Raw genomic sequence first — 12,305 nt, 5'->3', positions numbered from 1 at the left:
AGTTTTCCACTTTTTCTTCATTTAATATTAAGCTATGTACATTATTTTGACGTGGGAACGTTTGCACCTAACTTGTGAAATTAAATGGATGATCGCCACACCATAAAAAAATATGTAGAGTAAATTTGTAATGTAGTGCATCTTACATCATTACCTATTAAGGTTTATAAATTTATATAAATTTGCTAATACCGACATGTCGCATTTATACTTAACATAAGTTCAAAATACTGGGAAAAGGGATCTTTAAAAGGAAACGAAAGCAAAACAAAAACGAAAGAAAAGGAAGTTAAAGGAAAAGAATTAAAATTATGACTACAAAAATGAATGATTCACGTGTGCCAACTTATAGGACATTGAGCCGCGCCATGACAAAACCAACATAATGCGTTTGCGACCAGCATGGATCCAGACCAGCCTGCGCATCCGCGCAGTCTGATCAGGATCCATGATGTTCGCTTACAAACCCTATAACAAGTAGAGAAACTGATAGCGAACAGCATGGATCCTGATGCGGATGCACAGGCTGGTCAGGATCCATGCTGGTCGCAATCGCACTATGTTGGTTTTGTCATGGCGCGGGACATTTGTCATTCGATAAAGTAGTTCCGGTCCCGAGTATTAGCGCGGCTTATAAGAATAAAACTTAACTATTTTTATACATACAAACTGTATAATAAGGTACTGTCAAAAGATGGATAAAAGCGCTGGTAATAAAACCCGGGTGAGTTATCTTGATCCTTGGGAAGGATTGAAACATAATTTTAGCCACGAAACATGGCTAAATGTAGAAATGTTTACGTATTACAGTAAGATCTGAGTTCATCAGTTGAATACTTAATCCAGTACAGTGCCATGTTTTGGAAAGGGATCCATAAGAAATCAATTTTGAAACATAAACATACATCTATTCATAAACAACTTACAACAGCTATAGCTAGTATTTCCTTTCCTTACTTTCCTTAATTACTAAAACTTACATCCTAATTATATATTTATAATTTAAGGTATTATGCCCTTAATTGCAAATTTTAGATTTTTTCTCTTGAACTTTGTAAAATTCAAGAGAAAAATGATTGAAACTAATTGATGAAAACAAATTCGGGGACGTGGGTTGTGAAACATGCTACCTTTTTAATTATCTGTCCCTTAAATTGAGTTTTTTTCTCTTTCGTGTTGCAAAATTTGCTAAGATTCTATGTATTTGATTATATCACATAAAGCTCGGCGAAAAATTATTATGTTTCAAAAAAGCAGAGCTAATTTTATTTTAAATAAAATTGCTTTAAACTGTGTATAAGGACTGAAGAAAATAATTATTTAACATTAGCAAAACTATTTTGAAATAAAGTATCGGTATCCTTGAATTTGATCGAGTTATCTGCTCGTGAAAGTGATCTTAGAATAAAAATTCAATTTCAAGGGCAGATTACCCTTTTTAGGATGGTGACACGAACATCTGTTTCATCAGTATGTTTCAATCATGATTCCCAATAAAACAAATAGATAAAAACGGAATCTTTAACGAACACCCAAAGACTCACATCTGGTGTAAATTTTCCTCCCATCTTTGCCATTGTAAAACAATGCTAAAATTTCCAATGCGGGGCCTATTGCCTTCATTGATGTAAACATTTCCACAGGAATTCAACGCTTTTATGCTTATTATATTAAAATAATTCAACAATTCATGGTATTTCTTGTGCAAGTTGTTCTTTCGAACAAAGAACCGCTTTCTCTAAAATTAAAATACATCTCTCGAAAAGAGAGTCAAGGAAGTAAGAAAATAACATCAAATAGTTAATAAAGATAAATCAATTAACATGTGTTGATCTATTAGAAAAGTTGTCTGCTCCTCTGTTATAGTTCCTTTTATAGCATCACATGAATTACTGCTGTCTGAATAACAGTTATAAATCAACCTCCCCCGTCTTAATACACTCAGCAAGGTCTTAATTTTGGCTTAAACGACAGTAGATGGCAGCGTGCAGAGAGTTTATCCGTTATTATTTCAAATAATGACCAAGTACTACTATTCCTGTATTCAATTAACCGATCAACAGACAATACTTATTATTATGTATTTACGTTATACCTTGTATTTGAAAGCTTCCTCTTCGTCACGCTAGCATCGGCTTTAACATTTATACATGAAAATGTTGAAATTTGAAATTAAAAACCATCCACAGATTCAATTTTGTAAATGTCGGGTATCGAATGAAAACAGTTTTCAAACATTTTTCCAAAACGAAACGGAAATTAACGCTAAAATTACCTCCCCGTGTATCTAATGAGTGCTGCCGAATTTTGTTGAAATCTCGCACGTTTGCGACCCCCGAATTCAAAATTTACAAGAAATTTTCGTTAGTGTTTCTCTGTGGAAATTATGATTACAAAATATTAAACGTTAATAATTATTCAGAATTAAACACTATCCTTACAAGCCTATTCTGAATAACGTTATAGCAACAACAACAACAACAAAGTCATGGAAAAGGCTCCAGGGCTCCTTGCCGCTGGTTCTTGTTGCGAGGTCGTTTGAGGGTTGCGTTCATTTTACCTTCAATGTGACACTTTCGTGCCATTCCATGAAAAACGGCGTATAGTCCCCAAGTAAAAGAAAGCGTGTGCTCTAAACCAGCAATGGGCGGAACAAAACAAAATGAAATTTTGAAAGGGTATCAGAGGCTCTGAAGCCTTTATATCACAGACAAGACGTCAAAAGACAAAATATAAAAAGCAGGCAACATATCCTATTAAATGTAATAGAGTAGATAAAATATGAATTCATTAAGAAGGTTCAAAAGGCAAAATTGAAAATGTTGCAAACTGCGTTTTTTGAATGCCTCCCATCCTTGTTAATCTTGTTTATTGTTATATTTGATTGAGCCATATTATGACTGGAAACAGCAATTTTAAGGAAAAATGTCTGAAAAATTCCGTGACGGATAAGTTTTTTGATATTGATGTACAAATTTTCAAATTTAAATATTTAATTTTTAAAGTCACCTATTCTTAAACTTTAAAATTTAGAAAATTTAATTTTTCAAATATGTGTCACTTACATGATTTATGATGTAACCCTTTAATAGTAATATGAAGAAGCTTATATTATCTATTATTTATTTGCGTTTTATTTTTATTTTATGTTTTTTGTACCGTTGCTGTATACTGAAAAAAAGTAAATTTGCACTTTTCTACTAGTACAAAGAAATTTTTTCAGATAATAATGGAACTTAAAGTGTAAAACATAATAGAAAATCTTTCATTTTTATTACAAGCAACAATTTATTCAGCATTGTTGTATTTGTGTACTTTAATATTCAATCCTTCGCAATTTCTGATACACAATGATTAAGCAGCATTATTATATATTCATGTTTGTCTTGAAAATTGAAATGTTTTCCGACGTATAAGGCTTAAAAATTCACTTAAGTGTTGTTATATTTTTTGGTCCTTCGTGATCATTGACTCTAGCACTTTTGAGTGCTGAGAAATGAGTACCACTCAAGCTTGTGCTAGGGGCGTGATGGATGTTGCACTTTTCATTATCCCTCATGCATAGACTCAATTAAACCGAGTCTGCAATTTTCATGTAATATTGCTGTTTTTTAATGCATCTGAGGGATTACATTTTCCAAATATTTAAAAATGTGTACATACTTACCTTAAATTACACAGTTCATTTTGGTAACTTTAAATATTGTATTATCAGGAGTGACAAATTGATCGAGCATACAAACATTTAATTTTTGTTGTTAAGTTTTTGTTGGATTTGCTGTTGTTGTTTTTTTCTTTTCTTGCAAGATGTCAATTTTCCTGTCATTTTTTGCCATATGCAAAAATCACAGACTTGTTGTGTCTGCCTTTCTTATACGTCTATTCTAGTATAAAATACATCAATATCTTTTAAATATAAACTAAGCTCATCTTGCAGAAAAACTTATTGAAATCTAGTATATACTTTCTGAATATGTCAAATATGAATAAGTGAATGTATAAACTATTTTGGCAAGCTGCATTCCCGGTTACTTGTCAAATTAATTTGGTCTGTCAGGTTTTTAACGACACTATGTCATCACTCTGTGATTACCTGTTATATGTCTCTAGTGTTTTGAACGTAACATATTTTCTAAATGTGCATAAAAAATATTTTACATTTCAAAAGACTGTATAGCAATTATCAGTTTGTTTTTTTCAAATATCAAATTTGAACATAACATATCTTAAACATATCACGCTGAGATGAAGTAGAGGGTAGTCTTTTAATGTTTTTTATGACTTAAAAACAAGTAAAACAAGTAAAGTTATAATACAGAAATTTATCAAACATTCTTTTTTTTTTTTTTGAGAAATAGCTAATTCTTAATACAGACATTATTTGACAGTTCTATAACAGTCACGCCACGCTGCAACGAACTTCGTCGTAATCCAAGTTGGAAGAATGTTGTTAAATCTTGCCAATAACTGAAATAAATGTAAATATGAAAAGGTTAACAAAGTAATAGTCACTTTTTTATTCTTACGATAGTTGTAAAAACGACATGAAAATGTGCAACATACAAATTATCTTCTCTTTAACTTAAATTCATCATGTCTAAATATGACAGATCCATAACAAGTAATGGAAATGGAAACAATAAACGGATACTGCTAAAATGTCTTTGAATCAGATAAAGACAGGCAATGAGAGTTGCGCAAAACTTCTTATGAGGTATATTAACAGAAGTTTATATAATTTCCATCTAAGAACTCGACAGGCAATGAGTTGCGCAAAACTTCTTATGAGGTATATTAACAGAAGTTTATATAATTTCCATCTAAGAACTCGACTTACTTTGAACAACGAAAAGTAAAGCAAGAATATACAGACAACACATATAGCATAATGATAAACATTGTTTTTAACATTTTTATTATTACATGAATTGCTAGAAAAAAGGAAAAGGTGTCGGGTTTGAGAGGGTTGGGAGGCACAAAATTGGATATGAGGGGAAATGGAAATGAAATACTTAACGCTAACGGCAATATAACAATACAGGACATCACATAACATGTCAACAAACAAAACTATACACAAGACATACATTTAAAGGAACACAGAGGTATAACCGTTCTGGAACTGTCGTTAGTATAACACCACTGGTAAGTTTACGTAATGGCGTTATATCTAAAATAATTACTATTCCCTTCTCGTTTTTTTTGCCCCCGTTCTAAGTCGCCTTTCCCACGGTTAACTGATGTTTAAACATGCGTTCCTAAACATAGCCCACCTTTGAGTGTTATGTTAAAATACCAAAATCTACTTATATAAGTTTTAACAAGCTTGGATGCATACCGCATATTCGTCTATAAGAGATAACTTTGAGCCAACTCCATCCACAAGATACCTCGTTTTCGGAGAAGAGCTTATCAGGGCATGCTCTACTGCTTTGACAACAGGAGTGACGTCATCATTTGGAGGCCATGTTCCCATTGGTTTAGGTGTCCAAGACATCAAATATTGTTTTGTATAGGATTTCTTCACATCCGGAGTTGCATTTTCCCACATCTCTTCTAATTCTTGATTCAGACGTTTCACCTAAATAACATATAAATAATAAAAAAAGTCCTCGGGAATAAGCAAACGTGTATATTGTGAAAGCTGATTTAAAGCTTGTGTGAAATAGCAGGAATTCGGGAATTATTAAATATAAAATCTAAACTTGACATGATAGTATGAGCACTTATATAATCATGAAAGTTTGCGTGATGTGAAAATTAAACAGCTCATAACCTTAAAAGTGGCTTACGCATTGTAAGAAAGAAATTATAGATTAAACATGTATTAAAGTTATAATTATTGAGGATAAAAGTTACGAAATATGATCACTAATAAATATTAACGTATGACCTTAGGTTTGTGAAATACACCACACAAACACTGTAATGTCAAAGACCGACATTTCAGCCTTATTGGTGGTGAAAGACTTCAGGTGCTACTCTGTACATAATTTCTTGCATGAGCGAACACAAAATCCCTGTCAACTAAATCTATCGCTTACTCTCATAAACCATCAAAAATCCTTACGGGATTCAAACCCACATCGGTGAGGAATAAAAACTTTAATTTGGAGGTAAATAATTATTAGGCTTACCATTTCCGTGCTTAATACTGACGTGCACCTTCCATACATGCCTGGCTCTACAATGCTGACGTTTACCCCAAATTTAATCATTTCAAGTCTCAGAGAATCTGATAATGTTTCAATTCCATGTTTTGCTGTCTCGTAGTTTGATTGGCGGGGCAACACCATTCTACCATGAACGCTAGTAATATTGACAACCCGTCCTATTTAGGAAAATCGAAACAACAAATAATGTCTTTTTATCAACAGGTTACAGAAATACGTATAAATTGCACTTGCTTTGAGATAAGGGTTTTTTTCGACCGTAAGCAGTTTTTTACACTTTTTTACACAACTGATAAACGAAATCACTGTACCCTGAATTGCAAGCTTCTTTAAAATAATATAGCAAAATATACTTTTCGCTTTAATCAAATCGTGCTTACCTTTTGATTGCCTAATAAGTTGGAGAAATTCGCGTATTACTCTAATTGGCCCGTATAGATTAATATCAAATGTCTTCTCTAGCTGAGACACTGTGGTAAGCTCAATCTCCCCAAGAAAATTTACACCAGCATTGTTTACAATACCCCATAAACCTGAAAAATATTGCTAAAAGATGAGCACGTGACGTTGTACTTACTATATTCAGGGTTATATACACACATAAAGTGGGGTCTGTGATACAAGCTAACCACTATCTACACACTTAAGTCACCAGCTTCTCTGATTAGTAGACGATACTTTAACAGCTGCCATGTTGGATCCCGGTTGGCGGCAACAAGTTAACAATGTAAAATTTAAAATAGAAATATATACTTTGTCAAATATTTTTTCATCTCTTAGTGTTATTTACCCGGATAATGGGGAAAATGTATACGATACATGCAGTCGGACATAATAAAATACTTCTACTAGTATATTGTCTTGTCAATGTCGTGCTTAACTAAATTCAAGTAAAACCAAATTCAGTAAGAATAATTTTTACTGTTGCTATATTTTTATTTTTTAACAAATTTGGCATTAAATAATGAAGAATGGTTTTCTTTACCATGCTTTGGAATCTTATTCATGACATACTTGAACGCTGCTGAAACACTTTTGTCCTTTGTCACATCTAATTCAACGACATGTAGACGCTTAGAACATTCATTACGGAGTTTCCGTGCACCTTCTCCTTTCTCGTTCAAACAACCGGCAAAAACAATAAATCCAAGCTCATCAAAATGCTTTGCAAAGGCGAAACCGAATCCTGAAATTATAATTTCAATGAAAATATATATATTAATAACTTTGTTTCGGTAATAGTTAGTCAATATTAGTAGCGGCATCTGGTTGTACCTTCAATAGTAAATCTTAATATGTCTATTCTAACCTATGTTCAAGCCAACATAACAGCGCGTCAAGCTATGCTAAATTTATTTGTTTAAAGATCATGTAGAGAAAATTGAGAAGGAAAAGACTTAAATTTTAAACAAGAATAATACAGGGAAATAGTATTAACTAATAAGTTGCTGCCTTAAGGCACAAAAATATAATATAACCAAACGGAACATTTCATCGTTTAATGGTCACATCGTTCATTAGTTTTTGTACAGGTTCGTTGTATTATGGATTATTATTATTATTTTGCGTTTAATTGAAATTATTAACTTATTAGAAATGATAAACGAAGCGTAAAAAATAGAATAGACACGTAGATTACCTGTATCACACCCGGTTATAAAGACACCACGACCGGAAGTGGATATCGTCTGCTCAAAGTACATCGACCATATTTTAAGGACCACTTTCCATAACACGTAAAGTAGGATTGCAGACAATGTGTACTTTAAGAACATATACGGTAATAAACATACTGCAACTGTAAACGTGATTTGGTAAAATCCGTATCCAACGAAATCTATTAGATGTACACCGTTCTTCATCTTTTAAAATTAAATTAACGTTTATGCAATGTTTTATCTCCTGAAGGTTTTTGCTACTGTACTTATCTTGATCGTGTTGAAATACGACGAAAGGTCGACCTAGGTTAACACTCTATCTACACACCATAGTTAACTGGGAATTTATGTTACACTGATTTTTTAAAAGGTACTAAACGTTTACACGCATAACCACAATTCAACTATCGTGTAACCTGCACAACGGTTTAACATTCAAAACGTTACAGAGCGAAAATATATCATAAGATTAAATCCAGAATAAGAACAATATATATAAATGTATACTGACTAATTGTGTTTCTTACGGCAGCCATACAGCTAGATTTTTATTTTTTTCCGCTGCTAGTATATAACATGTTTGTATAAATGTTTAAGGACATTTCACAGAAACATAGATTCATAATAAGTTAATAAAAAGTATTATATTTACTTGTTTTTTATATGTAACCCAAAGCTTGACACAATTATACTGAAAATATTGCAGGTTCAGTTTAATTAAAAAAAATCTTAACCTAAATGGCCGCTGAGCAAGGCGAAACTAAACATGCAGGTTCCATAGCAGACACTACCTTAATACCCATAGAGCTATGCACATCTTACAAAAAGGCGTTTGAAAAACGTTTTATTTTCGCGTATGTATACTATTTAAGTTACAACATGTGAAATATTACAGTCCTGTATATTTTAGATCATACAAAAAATGCGTATACAATGAAGGAATTCAGGTGCACATAAATTAAATTAATTATAATAACTATATTATACCGTAGGAAATACCTAAATCTAATCAATATTTAACACCAAATTTGTATAAACAAGAGGGCCACGATAGCACTTACTTGGTACATCGCTCAACTTATTATAAAGGCTCTTATAATAACAGTCACTTTTTATCATCGGAATAATTGCTCTGACACTACCCTATTTATTAAATTATCTTAATTATCACTAGCTTTTAACATAACATGTATAATTCTGGTGATTTGTTGTTATGTGTGATACTGAATACTATCAACGTTATTGTCTACACATTTTCGACTCGATAAATACACATTAGAAAAGAGATACTTACGGTTTAAGAATTAAACGTTTTTTTAAAACGCCACTAAGAATAGTACATGACAATACAAGTACATCAAACAATTCTGACTTTTCATCAAGTTATAATTGCAGCTTTAAATTAATGGCAAATTTTATCATAAACCCCTTGTCACTGAGGAGGGTTGCCTCTAAGAATTGCACCAATCATTTATCTATTCGTGATCGTAATAGGCGACCAAATGGGTTTGAATAACTGGACTCTATGCATCTCTTAGTTCCAGCAGGTGAGATGGTTTTGACCCATGGTGTTGCTTTAAGATTGTAATACCCGATGTTAGCCCAAATCATCGCTCCTATCCCGGCGCCATATTGCCTAAATTGTCTTGGTGCGCCGTAAAACCAAAGAAAACAAAAAATATACAACAAAATATTTACCTTGGTTATCAACATTGGTCATGTGAGTTTGACTAAAGCACATGTTGTTTTCGTTGTGTTTTTTTGGCAACAATAATATTCATACGTGTTTTATAATTATTAATTTTCTTGTTTTGTTTGTATTTTTTGTTTGTTTGTTTCTTTGTTTTGCAAATGCTGACTACAACAACAGAAAAAAAATAGATTGAAGTATAAATAAGTGGCTTACTTGTTCAAAATCAGATATTTAGTAGTAAGTGCTCTAAACAATGCGTTCAAAACATACTATTTGTAGTTTTAAAGCTGATAAGGACGCTCGTAGTGAATTACCTTCTATACGTATACTAGAAGATGCCCTTACACTGAACTGAATTGACTAAATTCTGGAAACAAAGTGATCCCTCGGAAGCATTAATCCCAACAAAATTACATAAGAATTGCAGACTCGGTTTGATTGAGTACTTGTCTCAAATAGCGCAAATGTTCTTATTTCTGGCAGGCTGCACATATTTTATAGTAGAGAATATCTGGAAAATGTGATCTCTAGGAGGCATTCAAACAGCAAATTCACATGAAGTTGCAGACTCGGTCTGATCGAGTCTGTACATGAGGGAAAATTAATATCCCCGCCCCCTAGCACCGGTTTGAGCGGTTCTCAATTCTCCACATTTAAAAGTGCTGGAATCAATGATTCGTAGGACCAGAAAAATATGACAATACTAAAGTGAAGCTGCAAAAAGACGCTCCTTATAGTAAAGTCCAAGAATCGATAGCTATAAAGATAAGTGATAAATTACAATCAAAATAGGTAACGTACGTTTGAAATGCTTTATGATTGCTTTTTACTAATATCTTTTTATATTATACTTCATTTGCGTTCGCCCTTCTATTTTTAATATGACGTCATCCAGTCCATAAAATATGAAAAACAAGATCAAAAAGGAAAGGCAGCATTCAAATAAGCAACCCCCACACGACCAAGCAAAAGGAGCCCAGGAGGACCCATAAATCGCATACAGACCGGCTATCCAGTCCAAAATTCTTATACAGACTGTTTAAACGCGACTTTCAGGACGTGCGAATTTCACAATTTTAAACAGCGATTCGCCTCTTTATCGGGAAACTCGGCGAATCAAAGGATTAAAAAACACCAAAGCCGCGACATATCACTCGGTGAAGCTCTTCCGAATATATCTAGCAGAAAAAGAACAAATTATTTAGAAGCAAATTATAGTAAAAATGACAGCAACAAAAGGGGTGAAAGGATTTAGATTCGGTAAAATGTTAATTATTTGATTCGCAAAAGTCCTTTAAAAAACAAGAATAAAGATCAACAAGGCAAAGGCAACGTTCATAGGACGCGGCCCCCGACACACTCAAAAAAATACTAGTATCCAAATAAGCTGTATAGTATCTTTTTTATTTCCTTATTTGGTAGTTTGTGTAGCTCACATGGTTATTTGCTGAAATGAGTTTTATACTTATAAGGTTTATTTGAAAATCAAAATCTAATATAAATTTGGAAATGTAGTTTTCATTGTTGCACTCAATGTAGTAAATTGATACGGTGTTTCTATTTTGAGCAGAAGTTATAATAAAGTCTATGTTATTTAACAGAATTAATTAGAATCTTTCTAAAAAATATTTTTTTTGCGAACTGAGAAACGAAAAATGTGATATTTACAATTTTTGAAAACCATACATTTACTTTGTTCATGCCCACGCATGAAATATTACGCAAAAGCTAATATACTACTAGCATTTTAATGTCAATTCAATTTAATTTAAAAATCAGATTTGTTTATGTTAGACATTAAACGTTGACACTTGTGTTGCATTATGAAAATAAGCTGTTATAAAATTTATGTTGATCACATCAATTTCAATGCACGCTTTTAACATAGGTTTATCAAAATAAAATTTCCAACAAATACATCTGGTCTTGATATTGTAGAGCTACACTCTCATGTATTCCTCTTGAGGGGGTGCCTTTAATGGTTGAGATCTAAGAATTGCAGCCACTACATCTCTGTATGATCGTAAGAGGCGACTAAATGGGGTCTATAAACTAGAGTGTATGCATAAGTTAGCTCCAGCAGGTGAGGTAGTTTTGACCCGTGGTGTTGCTTTGAAGTTTGGGACACCCGAGATTTGCCAAATATACGATAGACAAGATCAACAAGGAAAGGCGGGAAAGGAACGCAATCAGCACACGACCCAGCAAGAATCAGCGGCGGCAAGAAGTTCAGAAGGACCCCCAAACGAAAATAGGACAGGGCGCAAGGCCCTCGGACAGGATAACATCCTGTTTCGGCGCAATATGTTGGTTCGCCGTAAAATCAAAAACTATCATATACGAAAAATGAATGTTTAAATAGGTGATATATGAGACGGGCAATATTTTTTTTTCAATTTATTGGCATTGTTTATTTTTTTATATTTGTGAAAAAAATGTTTTCATGTCTGTAAGCTAATAATTGAATAGAGAAAGACAGAGTCCCTAAAGAAAGCCCACACGACAAAATTAAAATGTTGCAGGCTCCTGTTCATAAAAAAATAAAGACCGCATTCAAAGGATCCAATCAGTTATTACGTTTTACTACTATTTCCTTCATGAGTTGTTGCGCCGTAAAACCAAACAAAAACGCTATCAAATTGAATATTAACTCCCTTTTGTAAATATTATCTTAAAAAAGACAACAACGGAATCCATAAAGAACGCCCAAAACAATACCAATATCAGGTTCCATCTGCCTTTTTAAAAATGTATCAGGTCGTGTACTCATTTTCATGCCAA

General features: G+C 32.9%; 1 protein-coding gene across 1 annotated transcript; it reads right to left on the bottom strand.

Annotated features, from left to right (window-relative positions):
* Positions 1 to 4,308: 4,308 nt before the first annotated feature.
* Positions 4,309 to 8,192, bottom strand: LOC132718917 (D-beta-hydroxybutyrate dehydrogenase, mitochondrial-like). The gene is made up of 6 exons (XM_060702620.1): positions 7,813 to 8,192; positions 7,159 to 7,359; positions 6,554 to 6,706; positions 6,138 to 6,331; positions 5,339 to 5,581; positions 4,309 to 4,467 (listed from the first exon to the last, which is right to left on the bottom strand). The coding sequence occupies exons 1-6, from the start codon at positions 8,033 to 8,035 to the stop codon at positions 4,378 to 4,380; spliced, it is 1,104 nt and encodes a 367-aa protein (XP_060558603.1). The 5' UTR covers positions 8,036 to 8,192; the 3' UTR covers positions 4,309 to 4,377.
* Between the last annotated feature and the right edge of the window lie 4,113 nt (positions 8,193 to 12,305).

This window comes from Ruditapes philippinarum, unplaced genomic scaffold (genome assembly GCF_026571515.1).
Source record: "Ruditapes philippinarum isolate M1 unplaced genomic scaffold, ASM2657151v2 ctg1223_1_1_1_1, whole genome shotgun sequence".
NCBI lineage: Eukaryota > Metazoa > Mollusca > Bivalvia > Venerida > Veneridae > Ruditapes > Ruditapes philippinarum.
Note: the sequence above shows the minus strand (reverse complement) of the source record. Positions and strands in the feature narration are given on the sequence as shown.